Source organism: Littorina saxatilis, linkage group LG13 (genome assembly GCF_037325665.1).
Source record: "Littorina saxatilis isolate snail1 linkage group LG13, US_GU_Lsax_2.0, whole genome shotgun sequence".
Lineage (NCBI taxonomy): Eukaryota > Metazoa > Mollusca > Gastropoda > Littorinimorpha > Littorinidae > Littorina > Littorina saxatilis.
In genome coordinates this window covers 11,091,508-11,107,919 of record NC_090257.1, presented here as the reverse complement: position 1 = coordinate 11,107,919, position 16,412 = coordinate 11,091,508, and the positions used below count along the sequence as shown (strand labels likewise).

Below are 16,412 nucleotides of genomic sequence, written 5' to 3'. Positions count from 1 at the left end.
GCTTCCGGGGCGTTCGGAAAGTGTCAACATATTTTTACGAGTTTTCGGTATCACAGTCGGGGTAAGTGTTTTGTCGTGCAATATTTTGGAAGCAGGGTGGTACATTTCCAAAAAAAAACCATAGTGTTTTATGAATTCAAACACTTTGTAAGTAATGGCTCACCTCTGATTGTTCTGCTGAATAAACCAAATGTGTTCGTCAGTGTCAGCTGTTTCACTTTCAGTACTTTTACGAGTGTTTTTTCAAGTACTTAAAGTAACAACTTTGACGAGATCCATTCAATCTCTTTCCTACCATACCAAATTTACTCTCAGCATCGGTGTTACTGAGTCTGTGAATTTAAAAAAAAGTGTCTCTTAGTAACTCTTAGTCTTCAGGGCTGTGCTTGTCAAGAAAAATTGCCACTGCCAGCCTGTAAAGTGTTTTTATCTTAATTTCTTAAATCGTCTTAATTAATTACACTGCGAAAATAACATTTACATCCCCAAACACTGGTAAATAAAATGACCGCATGTGTCGCTTGGTTGTGCAGTAATGTTTGTAAATTGCAGGGTTCGGACAGAGTCCTTGAACCCTGGAAAACTCCTTGAAAATTGGAAAACCCTTTCCAGGCCTTGAAAAGTGCTTGAAAATAGAGTTTTGTTAAAAAGTCATTGAAAAGTACTTGATTTTTCCAAATTGTTGCCCATACATTTCGTCAGCAGCTTGTCTTACTCTTATTTAAAAAAAAAATGCAACCCCCTTTTTTTTCATCAAATACAGTACACACATTTTGGGAGAATAAAAGATCGAGTGAAAACGAAAGCAGACGAACTAACTATTACTAGTCACCCGTAGTTGCTTGAAATTGTAGCCTTCAGCCTAAGCATTTAAATTATATATGCTTTTTTCCTTTGTAATGTAAGTATGTAACTGTGTAAGACAAAGAGAAAACTGAAAAGACGTACCAGGGATGTCGTTAGGCATCGGACATCGGACATAGACCGATTAAAATGCTCAAATGTCCTATTCTCATCTCATAGCCGCATGGCGGTTAGATGTCCTATCGTTTTCAACTGAGCGCGGTCATTGTCCGATAAGAGCTCCACATTATTTGATAATGTTACTTTCATGATAGAAATCTTCAAAAAGCGACCAAGCGTTCTCGCGTACAGGTGCACTGAAGTTGTGCAGTGCAGATCTTGCGTTTTCCGTTTGCGGTTTGGGTGCACCTGTCTTAGTACCAGCACACTAAAGTTAGGAGTACGGGAGACAACTCCAACTAACCAAGGCTTGCGTCTGCTTTAATTTGCTTTCGGTTAGAGATGAAGCGCACGGCACTGAATTAAATGCCACCGAAAAAAACTAAAGCCTGCAAAAGAACAGCAAAAGCTGAACACGTTTGGCGTTTACACAGCATTGTGTGCCACATTAGGGCCAAAAACATGGGAAAACACGGCTAGCATCATTCTGGAAAATGACAGTGCCAATGATCGACAGTGTCGCCACTGAAACCTCCACAATCACGAAAAGTAAAGTTTCGTCACTTGTAGATGGTGTCGGTACAGCAGGAAATTCACACAAACAGTCTTTTAATAAAGGTTAACTATTCATGGCTGACCCTGCACAGGTTAGAATTTGACAGCAAAGACGCCATCTATATAGGCAAACTATCAAATCTGTCAAGAAAAAGCTCTGTCAGGAAATCATGCAGTTTGTGTGCCAATCAAAGTAAGAGTGCTGAAGTTTTTGGTTGCTTTTTAGTTTGTTTGTTTCTTTTTTGAGTGTGTCCTGTTTGAAACAAAAGTAATAAAACAATATACGCACACAATGTTGGTGCATATTATACTTAGTGATAGGTGTGTGTGCATATGATTTTGTGTTTTGCACAAAATGATAATGTCCTATTAAAATGTCTGAAAGCAGCTCAGGACATTTGTCTTATAGGTATGAATTTGTGGCAACATCCCTGACGTACACTGCATTTGGGGATTGAGTTCTGCACTGCACATATGTTCATTTTAAACCATTTTCTCCTGTAGTTTGAAATTGATACTCTTATACTCATGTTACTGTCCCCAGTTTCTTTAAGGCGAGAATTGGCGAGTGGGGCAAGGAAGTACTGTTTCTTGAGCAATTATCGCTGCGAGGAACGCTAGGATTTGGCGAGAGAACGCTAGGAAGCCTTGGAGGTGTTTGCTACGAGAGAAAAAATGGCCGCCGCACTGATGCCAATTCGATTGGCTGTTCATGGCTGTTTACCGAACAGTGCAGATGACCTTTTCGGTATTAACCAATGGTGTTTTATTCTTGGGTAGCTAGCCATCAAACTTTTTCATATACATACATGCTCTCGCCTCCTACTCCTAGCTTCACGAGAAAGTCTTGCCTGAAAGTGAAAGAAACATGCATCTGTTCTTCGTATACTCTTATACGCATGTCACAGTTCTTTGTATTTTGTGTGGTAATACATGTTGCAGTTTACAATTTTTACAATTATCACTTTTTTTGTTTTGTTTTTTCAGACCACACACCCAGCTGCCATCAGCTAATTGGTACCATGTCCAAAAACCAACAGAATGCTTCACCAGAAACAGTTCTCTTGCGACAACCTTTACCCAAGTACAACTTTCAAGCCAGGAAATTGCCCAAGGAAGCCCCAGCCACAAAGACGCCCCCACAGAGTACACAAAGTGCCAACTTGAGCTCAACACCCACTGTGCAGAGCTCAACTCCTACCACACAGAACACGTATGTCAGCCAACCATATCCACAGACTTCACTGCCCGACAACTCACACAATGGTTCGGCAGCACCAAGAATATCTAGCACCATGCACAGACCAAACTCGGAGTCATCCCTGCACAGTGGTGCAGACAGAAGATCAGCTGCCATTAGGCCGTTTTCTTTGTCAGCAAGGCAAACAGACATTTCAGGTGCAGTGAGACCCATGGCTGCTGTCGTTGCTCCAAACTTGCGTCCTGGGACAGCGAGTCAGGAAAAGGGTGCAGTGAAATTTGATCTTGGAGCTTCTGGGAATGCAGGTGCACCAACCGCCGAAGCTGTACTGGAAGGCAAGAGTGGAGCATTGCCAGTGACGTTTCTGCAGAGTGCTCCTGTCGTCTACTCTGAAGCTAATGGTAAGAACTGGGAAAGAATGTATCCAGGTTATAGCTAGGCAAAGCCGAAAGCTTCATCACAATTATTTTAAAGTTGTTTGCAATTTTAACATTGTTGATTGAGGAGGCTGTGGCATGCAATAGATCTTTGAATATTGCCGGTATTGTGATACTGATAGGTTTGGAACTTCCATGCTAGCAGTAGCATAATAATCCTTGAAAGAACAACATTTAACAAAAATATTGATGTGACTTGCATATTTGTCCATGCCTCCTCTGCAATAATAAGTTGCAAGGAATAAACATTTTCTACAAGTGCAAGAGACATCCAGTCATAGACTTAAAACAGGTACAATATGGTGTAGAAGTTGTAACTTGTAAGAGAGTTATACTTATAGAAACTTAGAAAGTTGGCTTCAGGGAACCACGAGTTTCTGATTTGAAGATTTCTTCAACACCAATGCAACTGCAAGAGAGAAAAAAGTTTGAAAAAAATGAAAATACATGTATCTTTATAAGATACTGAAACTGAAACTCAAGCGTATTGTTTTTTTACTACAATCATTTTCAGATATCATCCCTGAAATAATGTGTTGATTCTTTCTCTGCCTTATTCAGACATCCCTGTCCCGGACGCTGCTTTGCTGGCATATGCTGTGGAAGGACCCAGCACGGCAGAAAAGCTGGAGAGAGCAGAGAAGGAAATTGAGATGCTGAAAGCACAGCTGGAAGTCCAGCTTCAAGTGAACGCAGAAATCAAACGACTTCTGGTGGCTTCTGTTGGTGATGACTTTGAAAGAAAGGTGGAAAATCTGGCCAGGTGGGTGTAACAAATGTAGAGGTGATTCTTTTCCTGTACATTGGTCAAAAAAATCAAATAACCAAGGGAAGTAAGCGCTCTCAATGCATACAACATGTGTAATGGAGTAAGCCAGAGTTTTTTTTGGTTGTTTTTTTCATTTTCATTACTTTATTGTCCCATCGCTGGGAAATTCGGGTCGCTTCCTCCCAGTGGAAAGCTAGCAGCAACGGAGTCGCGCTACCCAGGTGTCTGCGTGTTTAGGTGTATTCAGCCACCTGCACTTATGGCAGAATGACCAAGGTCTTTTACGTGCCATTGTGATGACACGGGGGTGGGACATGGCTTCCGTCTCTGGGTCTGCACATAAAGTTGACCCGTGTCCGTCCCGGCCCGAATTCGAACCTGCGACCTTCCGATCACAAGTCCAGTGCTCTACCAACTGAGCTACCGGGCCCCCATACGGAATCAATCTCCTTGCATCTGAGAGAATAACAAGCGACTTTCATCATTATTATTTTTTGTCAAAAAATGCATCCAAAAAGTTCCAAAAAGTTTATTTATTTCAATGCAGGTGTGCATACATTTATTTTGTTAAGGATCCTGCGTCAGTAAATCCAGAATTTGACACCCTTTTGATTTTGTCTCTTTTCTACACACCTGTACATGCTTTCCTAATACTAATAGAAATACTCAAACCACCATCAAGTAATAATACTTAGCATACAAACATGTGTAGTTGTGTATACCTGTATATATATATATCTGCATTTAAATTTAATTACCTGAGATTGAGTACAAACCTAGCAAGTATTACTTTTCATGCTTTTCTTGGTGTTGTAATTTCTATAAGTAAAAGAATGCACTGAACTTTCAGTGTTGACTATATATAGCTCTTTCTCACTTCTAGTCAAGTACGAGTTATCTTTCCATGCTCTTCAACGAAGGAGAAACGCTGGGTTAGTTCCGGTATCTTCTACATCATGGCGTCTGCACTGAAAGAAAGCTCGCTCAGAGTGTGTGGTGGTGGAAAGCAGTACTGTGTCATTTGCCATAACTATCGTGGAAAAATTATTGAAGGAAGAGTTGTCAGGCTACATAAACTTCCAACAAACAAGCAACTGAAAAGAGCTTGGGAGCAGCGCCTACGTCTTACTCTTTCTTTTAGAAAATGATTTTGTGCAACTTGACAGAGTGACTTTCTCGTCTAGTTAATCAGATGGGTATTATTTGTTCATGTACATAAAAGTGTAAAAGAATGTTGTTGTACAACATACTTCCTTCAATCATTAGTGCATTTTGCTCTTGTCTGTGTGAAACAGTAACAGGCACATGAGCTGTAAGAAGGACTGCCGTGTCTCAGTATGACTGTAGTCTCTAGTGTCACTATAAATCTCAGTCATTGACTCTGTGTATGTCACTCATTGATGCTTACATTCCCAATGCATGGAAGACAGAAATTATAAAACTAGTATGCATGAAAACTGATGCTGGTTTGTACTCCAAATTTTTGTATCCAGTTAAAATATCAGGCATGAAAACTGAAAAATAAAAAATACTGAAAACAAAATTCGAAGGCGCGTAGTGCCAAGTTTCGCAGGCGCAAAGCGCCAAGACTTCTAGGGAGGTCCGGGGGCATGCCCCCCCGGAATTTTTTTTTTTTTCAAGGGTGCAATTTGGTGCAATCTGGGGCTATCTGAGCCTTAAAATTGGATTCAAACATGGCCCCAAAACTATTTTACTATAACTATGACTAGGAAAAAAAAAAAAAAATTTAACAAAAAAAAAAAAAAATTCAAAAAAAAGAATTCAAAAAAAAAAGGAAAGATACGGAAAATAAAAAAAATACGGTTTATTTTTTTCAAAAATACGGAGAATTTTCATGCCTGACTATGTCTGAGAAGTTGAACGCAAACCAACCAGGTGTGAGCGTGTGTTGTAAGGAGTGGGATTATGTACATGAAATTATAAATAGGGTTTGTGTGGTGTGTATCTATGCTTTTTATGTTTTTAAGGGAAAAATATTTATTACCTGTGTATGATTACATTTTGTTTTTTATTCACAGTTGGCTGAAATATTTGCCGAGGAACGACAATGCAGTGTATTATATAATTATATATGTATTCAAAGAATAAAGACATGATGAATCTGAAGCTTGATGAATGACTTGTTTTACAGATAATCACACACACTTCAACAGACGCAGGTGATACAGTTTGGGTTTTATTTATCTAAAACATATACAGTTTAACAAAGTTGGTAAACAATGTAAAGTAAAACAACTGAAGTAACATTAAATTACATATTCTTACTCCGAGTCACATATTAGCATTGACGCAGTCGAGATGCTAGGTAGACTGAAAAAACGCTATCCCGTCTATAGTATAAGGGAAGCAACCCAAGCAAAAAAGTAGCAAGCTTGCTACCCTGGGTTGCCTCCCGTAGCGTGCATCACGCCACAGATCTCGTACCCAATACGAGACACCCTCATTCGACATCTTTCAGCCAGAGAGACAGGTCGTGCTTGATTTCGCTCCTAGGCTGTTGTTTGCTGTCTGCTTGACACCCACCAGCCTCGGCTCCCCGTCTGCTCATAGCTGTTTCTAGCGGTGAGATTGTTCCATTTTGTTGTTGTTTGCTTTGCCATTCTGCTGAGAATTTTCTCGTCCGCGGACTTGTGAATTTTGCTCGGTAGTTTGTTGCTGTGGCCGCCATTTTGGTCGCCATTTTTCGCTCACACGTGGTGTTTTTTGCTGGTTAGTTTGGGTCCGTGCTCGGACTTTTAGCGTCGACCAGTAGCACTATTACCTGCTTGTAACTTGTACTTTGTGCTAGTTTATTCTGCTGAAGTTTTAACGTCCTAGAGACTTGTGTATTTTCAGTAGTTTGTTTTCTCGCGTGACAGCATGTCTGATAGTGAGAAAAAGCGAGCGGCTAAGGCCGAGAGTAAGGGCAAAGGCCCTGGCAAACCTAAGTCCTCGGCTTCTACTTCTTCGGCTAGGAACCCCACGGTTCACGTTTCTGACCCGAAGACTAACTTCGTTTTTTCGGTGCCCATTTCGGCGCCGGAGGAAACTTCGTCTGGCTCGCGGGCGGCGGGCATTACCGCTACCACGTCCGTTTCGAACCCGGCGCCTGTGCCGGAGGCTGGCACTCTTGTGGCTAGCCTTTTGTCCTCTTTGCTTCCAGAAATTGAGATGGCGCGGACGGACCCTGTTTCCAGCTCTGCCTCCCTCCCGGGGGTGTGCGACCCTCGGTCGTTGGCTTCCTGTGTTCCTGTTGTTTCCGGATCACCTGTCCAGCCTGCTGGCTTCGGCGTTGGTGCTGGAGGCGGTGAACAGGGAGGCGTTTCTCTTCTCGGCCGGCGCTCGGTGGCTACCGCTTGCGGGAGTGCACCTGAGCAGGTCCCTTTTGGGATACGGTCGTCACAAGGTATGTGCTCGCAGCAGCCGTCCGCGGCAGCTGCACTTCCGGCTCCGGCCGGAAGTAGTGGTTCACTGGACAGCGGACAGACCATGGTCCCTGCCGGTTTGAGCTACGAATTACGTAAGCAGCCGTCCGCGGCAGCTTCCCTTCCGGCTCCGGCCGGAAGTAGTGGTTCACTGGACAGCGGACAGACCATGGTCCCTGCCGGTTTGAGCTACGAATTACGTAAGCAGCCGTCCGCGGCAGCTTCCCTTCCGGCTCCGGCCGGAAGTAGTGGTTCACTGGACAGCGGACAGACCATGGTCCCTGCCGGTTTGAGCTACGAATTACGTAAGCAGCCGTCCGCGGCAGCTTCGCTTCCGGCTCCGGCCGGAAGTGTTGGTTCACTGGTTTGCGGACAGCCCATGGTCCCTTCCGGTTCGAGCCTTGCCCTGCTACAGCAGCCGTTTCCGGCAGCTGCTCTTCCTGCCTGGGCAGGAAATGTAGGTCAAACGGGTCGTGCACAGTCATCTGTCACTTCCGGTTCCGGCCTAGGGCTTCCGGGTTGTGGCTTGCAGACTCCTCAGCACCAGCTATGGCATAGTTCTGCTGTTGCGTCTGCACTCCCTGCTCCTCCCGGCTTTTCCGGTTCGGTTCCCGCTGCTTCCGTTGTGTCGCCGGTGAATTTCGAATACGGTGGTTCTCCTGGGCATACAGGCTTTTTGCCTCTGTTGGGACAGCAGCAGCCACCCACTTTGGTGGTGGCCGCTAGCTCCTCTCTTCAGCTGCCTTCGGTCGTTGGTGACTCTCATCTTCCTCTTAGTCAGGGGTGCGAGTTTCATCGATGGCCAACAGGATGGGCGTTCGGCTTACGGCCTTCCCTCGCAGCGTCATTTGTCGGGTTCTTTTGGCTATGAGCCGTCCCCTTCAGGTGGCGTTTCGGACTTCGGGTCCGTGTACGAGGAGCAGCTGCCTTCGGCGGCTCTGGCCAGCTTCCGAATTTACGTCAGCAGTCGTTCGCGGCAGCCGCTTCCAGCTCCGGCCGGAAGTAGAGGTTCACTTGCTAGTGCACAGACTACTGTCACGTCTGGCTCGAGCCTTGTCCTATGACAGCGGTCGCCCGCGACAGCTGTTCTTCCGGTTCCGACCGGAAGTGTAGGTTCACTGGTTAGTGCACAGGCTACTGTCACGTCCGGTTCGAGCCTTGCCTTACGTCGGCAGTCGTACGCGACAGCGGCACTTCCGGTTCACGGAAGTAGTGCCTCGTTGGAAGGTGGACAAATAATGATCCCATCCGGCTTGAGCTGCGCTATACGTAAGCAGTCGTCCGCGACAGCTTCTCTTCCGGCTCCGGCTGGAAATGTTAGTTCATCGGGGTGTGGGCAGCCCATGGCCCTTTCCGGTTTGAGCTTTGCCCTTTGCACGGCAGCCATTTCCGGCAGCTTCGCTTCCGGCCTTGGCAGGAGGGTAGGTCAAGCGGGTAGTGCACAGGTTACTGTCACTTCCGGTTCTGGCCTACGGCCTACCTTTGGGTTCCGAGCTTCAGCTCGTAGGTGGCTCAGCACCAGCTTTGGCATAGCGCTGCTGTTGCTGCCGCACTTCCGGCTCCTCCCGGATTTTCCGGTTCAGTTCCCGCTGCTTCCGTTTGGTCGCCGGTGAATTTCGAACAAGGCTTGCCCTATGGGCATACAGGCTTCTTGCCTCTGTTGGGACAGCAGCATCCACACACTCCGGTGGTGGCCGCGAGCTCCTCTCTCCCACTTTCCTTGGTTTTGATTCCTCTCATCCTCCTCTCAGTTAGGGAATGAGCACAATCGATTGCCAACAGGAAGGACTTCGGTCGGCAAAGAGGAAGCAGCTACTTCTGGTTTGAAGAATCGCCCTTAGTAGCTTTTCGCCTTTTTGCCTTTTCGCCGAGCCCCCCTCTTCGACAGGGGGTGGCCTCCGGCGTCGGTTTCGTTGCTGGTTCCTCAGGGTTCAGCTTCGGAGCTGGCATCGGAATGCCTTGCCGCTCCTGCGCAGGCTTCCTCCTTCGTGCCCTTAGCGGACCAGAGGAAGTTGCCTTGGCCAAGGTCGTCTCGTAGCTGCCTGTTGGCCTTTCCCCGTCCGCGTGCACCGTTTTTCGGTCACGCCGGAACTTCTTTTGCTTCTTACGAAGCCGTTGAGGAAGGATTCGGTTCTGCCGTTCTATGGGCAGAATCTCCTATTCTCTGAGGAAGGGGGCTGACAACTTTTGGAACTCAGTTCCATTTCCGAGACTCTCCTGCGGGCGCTTTCTCGCCGCGCTCTGGCAGATTCCTTGGCGCCCTTTCCCCTTAGTAAAGGGCAGGACGCGGAGGAAGTGTCTCACTCCTCTCCACACTTACAAGGGTGAACGAGGCACAGATGAGGCTGTCCTCTCTGCGCTATTTCCATGCGGTCTCGTGCGGAAGGGACTTGTTTCTTGCCCACTCCCGGTTTTCTGAGGAGTCGACAAGGAACATTCTCAGTTCGTCATCCTTGGTGGACGGTCTCTCTCCGGCAGCCTGGCCTCTCATGCCAGAAGCAGGGGATTGAGACCAACAGAGAACAGCGGTTCCCTTCTTTTGAGCTTCAATTTGAAAGCAGCAAAAGCAGGCCGCTCCTAAGCAGGCTATACCTAGCGGACTCAGCCTAAGCGGCCTACGTCCTCAGCTCAGGTGAGATTGTTTCTTTCACAGCCGTCATAGGACGCTGGGTTTTTGAAACAACAGCCGGCCTTAGGGCTTCGGGGTTTTAGCCTCGGCGGGAGCAACAGCCATTTCATCCGTTGGAGGTGGTGGTTGTTGTTTTCCTTGTGCTTGTGGCTTCGGGCTTCGACATTCTTTCTCTTTCCCAGCGTATGGGTGCTGAGAGGTCGATTTCCGTTTAAAGGGGGGTTTCTGCCTTTGGGCTTCCCCGTTTTCTCTTGCCACCAGCTTCTGGACTTGGTCCAGGTTTGTCTTTCGCCGAGTCTGACTTTGTCTTTCTCTAGCGATCAGACGCGTTCTGGTGTTTCGTCCAAACTTAAGGTTCACTTGAGTTGGCCTCGGAAGTAACATTCAGATTTTCCTGAGGGTGCATTGTCTGGGCAACGCATGTTTGAGAAGTCATTCTTGGCTTGTCACTTTTTCTCAGGTTTTTTTTTTTTTTTTTTTTTTTTTTTTTTTTTGGCTACTCCTCCCCTTTGTGGGCAGAGGTCTAGCTAATGTTCCAGTTTTCTCGGTGCTGGCCTCTAGGCCAGCATCTTTTTCGGCGGCCGAAACTTTGGTTTCTTACTGTGCCTGTGTACTTTGAGTACTTTGGCGCAATGGCCGGCCTACGGGCAGCAAGGCTCTCGGCCTTAGCCTGTGTTATAGTCTCCTGCCTGTCGTGTTGCGACTTTGGCAATTGGTTCTTGTGACTGCGGATTTCGTCTCTTCCTCTTCTCCATCATGCTTGCATGATGTGAGTTGGGACGATTTCTGCCGGGTTGGGCTTCCGGCCTGGTCACCCCTTCTTCACTTGCAACTATGACTATTACTGAGAACTCTGGTCTCGGGAGGCTGACGGCTGGTTCGCTTCACGGTTTTCCGTCTTTCTTACCAGCTTCGTCCTTTCTGTTTCGGGTTTTTTGATTCATTTTCAATTACCTACAAGCAGTCTGCTCTGAGATCACGCTGGCTTTCGTCATTTTGTTTCCGGTCTCCGGTCACATTAGGATTTGGCCACTGCGGGTCCGCATTTGCGGTGCTTAGGCACTACCTTAGGTCGCTTCGTCCCCTTTTTTACCCCTCTCTCTGCTTGCGCAGGGAGGGGCAAGGGACGACTGGTGACCGTCTCCCTTGAGTTTTGCTCATTGAGGTGGACCCTGGTACTTGATACTCAGGCGTCTCTCTCTTTCCGGTTTGGAGTTTGGTCACTCTTCCGGAGCTGACTGTTCTCTCAACGGCCTTTGGGCCTCACTCCATCCCAAAGTTTTCTTACTTTGGCATGTTTGCCTTATGGTCTCCGTGAGGGTCGGTCCTTTTCAGGGCTTAGCCGGCAACCTTACGCACGGATCTTTTCCAGGCCATTAGCATTTCCTTCCATTTAAGGGGGGGGGGGGGGGGCAGCTTGTCCTTCCCTCTACTTGGTCGGGTTTATCCAAGACTGGGGTCCTTTTCCGGACTGTTTTACGGTTCAGAAAATTGGAAGAAGTGCTGGGCACAGCTTACTGGCTCTCTGAGGTTGTCTTTCGCATTCTTGCCTGAGAGACATCTCGGCTGTCAATCAGGGTGGTTCTCGGTCCGATTCTGTCCTTTGGCAGTGGGCCAGTTCCTGGCAAGGGTTTAGAGTGAGTCAGTGGTTGCTTTCTCACGGGATCCTTTCCTGACTTTTGGCAGTGGGCCAGTTTCTCGGCAAGGGATTTTCTTGCCTTCCGCCTTGTCATAGCTTAGGCTATCTTTCCCTCGGCTCGGCCTGAGCTCTTTTCCAGGGCCTTGGCCTTTTTTGCCTATGGGGTTTGGATGATGTCCTGCGCACAGCTTCTGGCGCTAGGATTTTGTCTTATCAGGTTCTGCAGACATTGCTGCCCTCTGTCAGGATGGGTCTCGGCCTGTTCCTTCCTTGGCGGCAGCTGGCTTTTGTCTCTCCAGAACTTTAGAGTGAGTTTGAACTTTTTGATCTTACCCACCACCTTGTTGGAGTTATCTGCTAATATGTGACTCGGAGTAAGAATATGTAATTTAATCGAAAATTTTTAATTAAATTTTCATTTGATTAATATACTTACCCGAGTCACATAGGTAATTCCCTCCCACCTTCCCCGCTTTTAGTTTCTTTGTATTCTAGAAGTCGAATGAGGGTGTCTCGTATTGGGTACGAGATCTGTGGCGTGATGCACGCTACGGGAGGCAACCCAGGGTAGCAAGCTTGCTACTTTTTTGCTTGGGTTGCTTCCCTTATACTATAGACGGGATAGCGTTTTTTCAGTCTACCTAGCATCTCGACTGCGTCAATGCTAATATGTGACTCGGGTAAGTATATTAATCAAATGAAAATTTAATTAAAAATTTTCGATTAAAGAGCCATGAACTGGTAATGTGAAACTGCTCTTAGGCTAATGTCAGATGGAGCTCGCAAAACACGAAACAAAAGCCGAACAAAAGCAAAACATGGTGCTTTTGTGTGTTGTTTTGCTTTTGTTCGGCGTTTGTTTCGTGTTTTGCGAGCTCCGTCTGACATTAGCCTTAGACAACACGCACATCCAGTTAACAACAATAAATGCATGACTACCAAGCATCAAAAGGACTCACTGATTCACGCACAAATTCCGCGTGTGCTCAATAATTATTGATAACATTTAACACATAGGCTACAAGTTCGTGACACTGACAGTCGAAGTGGTCTGTCAAATGCTAACTTGAATCATTTGTTTCCACAGCATTATCGATAGCATCCTTGCCATCTTTTCGCAGCTGAAACGTGCCTCTTGCTCTGCGCACTAATTCTTCTTTTTTTCCACTGACAAGTTGGCCATGTTTCCGAAGAAAATCTTTCAATTCTTTCACGTTCATGCGCTCGACTGCCGCCTCTATCTTAACCGGAACTTACCGAACCAAAGGGACGAAACTCGTGCACACCTCCGGCCTCGCTAGTGAGAAAGAGCTATATATACGACTTGTGTGTGTGTGTGTGTGTGTCCGCGATGCACGCCCAAGGTTCTCGATGGATCTGTTTCAAATTTGGTGGCCATATTCAGCTACACCCCGGACACAACCTGCTCGATGAGATATTTCAACACGTGCTCTCAGCGCGCAGCGCTGAACCGATTTTGGTTTTTCTCTGGATCCATTCCCAGTAACTCTTCCTTATCTTCTCCAGTGTTTTCAGCGTTTATCTCCCTTCCTTCGTGTGGCGTCAATCCATATTCCCGTTTCTATTTTTAGAAGGTCACTGTCGACAACGCTCAATCCATAATTATTCCCGTTATACTATTTTTACTCTTCTCCAGTGTTTTGCGCGTTTATCTCCCTTCCTTCGTGCGGTGCGCCGGCAAAGCCAGGTCCCGGCTGCGTATTCGGCTCGACTTCTTCCCGGCGAAGCCGTACCCGGCGAAGCGGGTATTCATCTAGTGGTACATATACCTTGTAGGAAAACTACCAGTACACTCTACATTTGAAATGTGTTAAATGGAGACACCCGTCTCCTTTTTTCTGTTGCACAGAGATCGTGCCGAACTTGCGATGAACCTTGGAGATTTCACCAAGAAGATGACTGAAGACTATGAAAATCTGGACAAGATTTCCATTCAGGCTGACATGTGGCGCAGCAAATACCTTGCCAGCAGGTCTGAAATTTATGCATATATTATTTGATACAGTGGAACCCCTCTTTTGAGACCAACAACAATCTGAGAAAACAAGGTCTTAAAAAGGAGGGAGTCTTAAAATGGGGGTAATTTTACAGAGGTTATGAACAAAAAGTCTGAGAAAACAAGGTCTTAAAAAGGCGGTAGTCTTAAATTGGGGGGTAATTTTACAGAGGTTATGAACAAAAAGTCTGAGAAAACAAGGTCTTAAAAAGGCGGTAGTCTTAAATTGGGGGGTCTTAGAAGGGAGGTTCCACTGTAGTCTTAACCTGGGCTGTCTGAAGAAGAAATAAAATAGGCTTACGGAAATTAAAACTGGAATGCAGTATGTGTTTTTTCTTCGTATATGGCTATATTCTTGAGAGTTTTGCAATGAGAGTATGCACATGGGTACATGTAAACAAGCACATGCATATATATAAACACAGGCACAAGGAATTGTTTTCTTCCATTTTCAAAAAGAAGAAAAAAACTCTCTAAGTCTTGGGGAATTCTAGATAATTAGCCATGGTGCTTTGAAACACATTCCAGTTTATTAATCATGAATAGTAGGGTTTCACTGTATGTACCCTAATTTAAAGTGGGATTCAAAGCAGGCGACAAAAGCATTGTAGAATGAGATCTTATGGGTTTCTAGATACTGTTAAACCTGTCTGTAAAAACCACCCTAGGGTTTGACCCAAAAGTGGTCATTATAGACATGTGATCGCTATGGAAATTTGAATTATAAGAAGAAAAACTCTTCTGGGATCTTTGGGAGTAATTGTAGTGGGCAGGTGGTTGCTTTTGAGAGGTGGTCGGCAAGGGCGGGTTTGACTGTACCTCTATAATCTAACCTTTATGGTCTGACTGTTTCAGAGTGATGGTAGAGGAGCTGGCTGCAGCACGAGCATTCTACAGCAGTCAGTTCCAGGACTCCCAGCAATGTGTGCAGGAATTACTCAATGAGCGATACGAACTGCGGGCCAACCTCCTACAGTCGTACAAGTAAATAATTTCTCATCTGATAATGTTACTTGCCATTTCACAAACAACATTACTGTCGTTTTTTGTTTTGCATGATTTGAAGGCTTTTGGGATTTTTGGAAAATGCGATTTTCATCTGACTGTTGATTCTCACCATTTTACAAACAACTTATCTGTCGAATGTTTGCCTTTGAAGGTTTCTTCAGGGCCAACGTAGAAATTTGGATTCTCATCTAATTGTTGATAGTCATACATTTAGAAGCGTTGTGACATGTATGGGTTTTAATTGATTGTCGTTTTTGTTATGCAGCCTTGTTTCTCAGATCTTGTTTGTCGTTGTGGTGTGCTTTTCTTTCTTGGTTAGAGTTTTTAAAGATAAAAAATGGGAAGGGGGGGGGGGGGGGGGGTGAATCAATCTGTGTGTGAATGTGTTTGTGTCTGTTTATCTGTGTGTTTCTGTGAGGGAGGGGGGGGGGATCAGTGTGTGAATGTGTTTGTGTCTGTTTATCTGTGTGTTTCTGTGAGGGGGTGGGGGGGGGGATCAGTGTGTGAATGTGTTTGTGTCTGTTTATCTGTTCCATCTGTGTGTTTCTGTGAGGGGGGGGGGGGGATCAGTGTGTGAATGTGTTTGTGTCTGTTTATCTGTTCCATCTGTGTGTTTCTGTGAGGGGGGGGGGGGATCAGTGTGTGAATGTGTTTGTGTCTGTTTATCTGTTCCATCTGTGTGTTTCTGTGAGGGGGGGGGGATCAGTGTGTGAATGTGTTTGTGTCTGTTTATCTGTTCCATCTGTGTGTTTCTGTGAGGGGGGGGGGGGGCATCAGTGTGTGAATGTGTTTGTGTCTGTTTATCTGTTCCATCTGTGTGTTTCTGTGAGGGGGGGGGGGGGGTGGGGGGATCTGTGTGTGAATGTGTTTGTGTCTGTTTATCTGTTCCATCTGTGTGTTTTTGTGAGGGGGGGGGGGGGGATCAGTGTGTGAATGTGTTTGTGTCTGTTTATCTGTTCCATCTGTGTGTTTCTGTGAGGGAGGGGGGGGATCTGTGTGTGAATGTGTTTGTGTCTGTTTATCTGTTCCATCTGTGTGTGAATTTGAGGGGGGGGGGGATCTGTGTGTGAATGTGTTTGTTTATCTGTGTGAATGTGTTTGTGTCTGTTTATCTGTTCCGTGTGTTTCTGTGAAGGGGGGGAGGGGGGGGGGGCATCTGTGTGTGTTTGTGTCTGTTTATCTGTTCCATCTGTGTGTTTCTGTGGGGGGGGGGGGGAGGGGGGGGGGAATCTGTGTGTGTTTCCGTCTGTTTCTCTGTTCCTTCTGTGTGTGAATGTGAGGGGGGGGGGGGGGTCTGTGTGTGAATGTGTTTGTGTCTGTTTATCTGTTCCATCTGTGTGTTTCTGTGTGACTGTGAGAGGTGCCATATCGATGGGGGGAGAGAGAGAGTGGGGAGGGTTATATTGTCTGGGGCGGGGATATAGCTCAGTTGGTAGCGCGCTGGATTTGTATTCAGTTGGCCGCTGTCAGCGTGAGTTCGATCCCAGGTTCGGCGAAAATTTATTTCAGAGTCAAATTTGTGTGCAGACTCTCTTCGGTGTCCGAACTCTCCCCCCGTGTACACTACATTGGGTGTGCATGTTAAAGATCCCAGGATGGACAAAAGGGTCTTTCCTGGCAAAATTGCTTAGGCACAGTTAATAATTGTCTACCTATACCCGTGTGACTTGGAATAATAGGCCGTGAAAGGTAAATATGCGCCAAAATGGCTGCAATTACTGGCCGTATAAAATTTCATCTCACACGGCATCACTGCAGAGCGCCTAGAA

The 16,412-nt window shown here is 46.2% G+C and overlaps 1 protein-coding gene across 1 annotated transcript in view; it reads left to right on the top strand.

The window, feature by feature from the left end:
- Window positions 1-4: 4 nt before the first annotated feature.
- The window catches only part of LOC138983591 (golgin-45-like), a gene marked incomplete in the record, with an annotated part of 18,796 nt that continues 2,388 nt past the window's right edge, over window positions 5-16,412 (top strand). Inside the window, 5 exon segments of the mRNA XM_070356868.1 lie at window positions 5-61; window positions 2,506-3,120; window positions 3,718-3,919; window positions 13,489-13,611; window positions 14,491-14,619. Of these exon segments, the coding sequence (XP_070212969.1) occupies window positions 2,541-3,120; window positions 3,718-3,919; window positions 13,489-13,611; window positions 14,491-14,619 (1,034 nt within the window).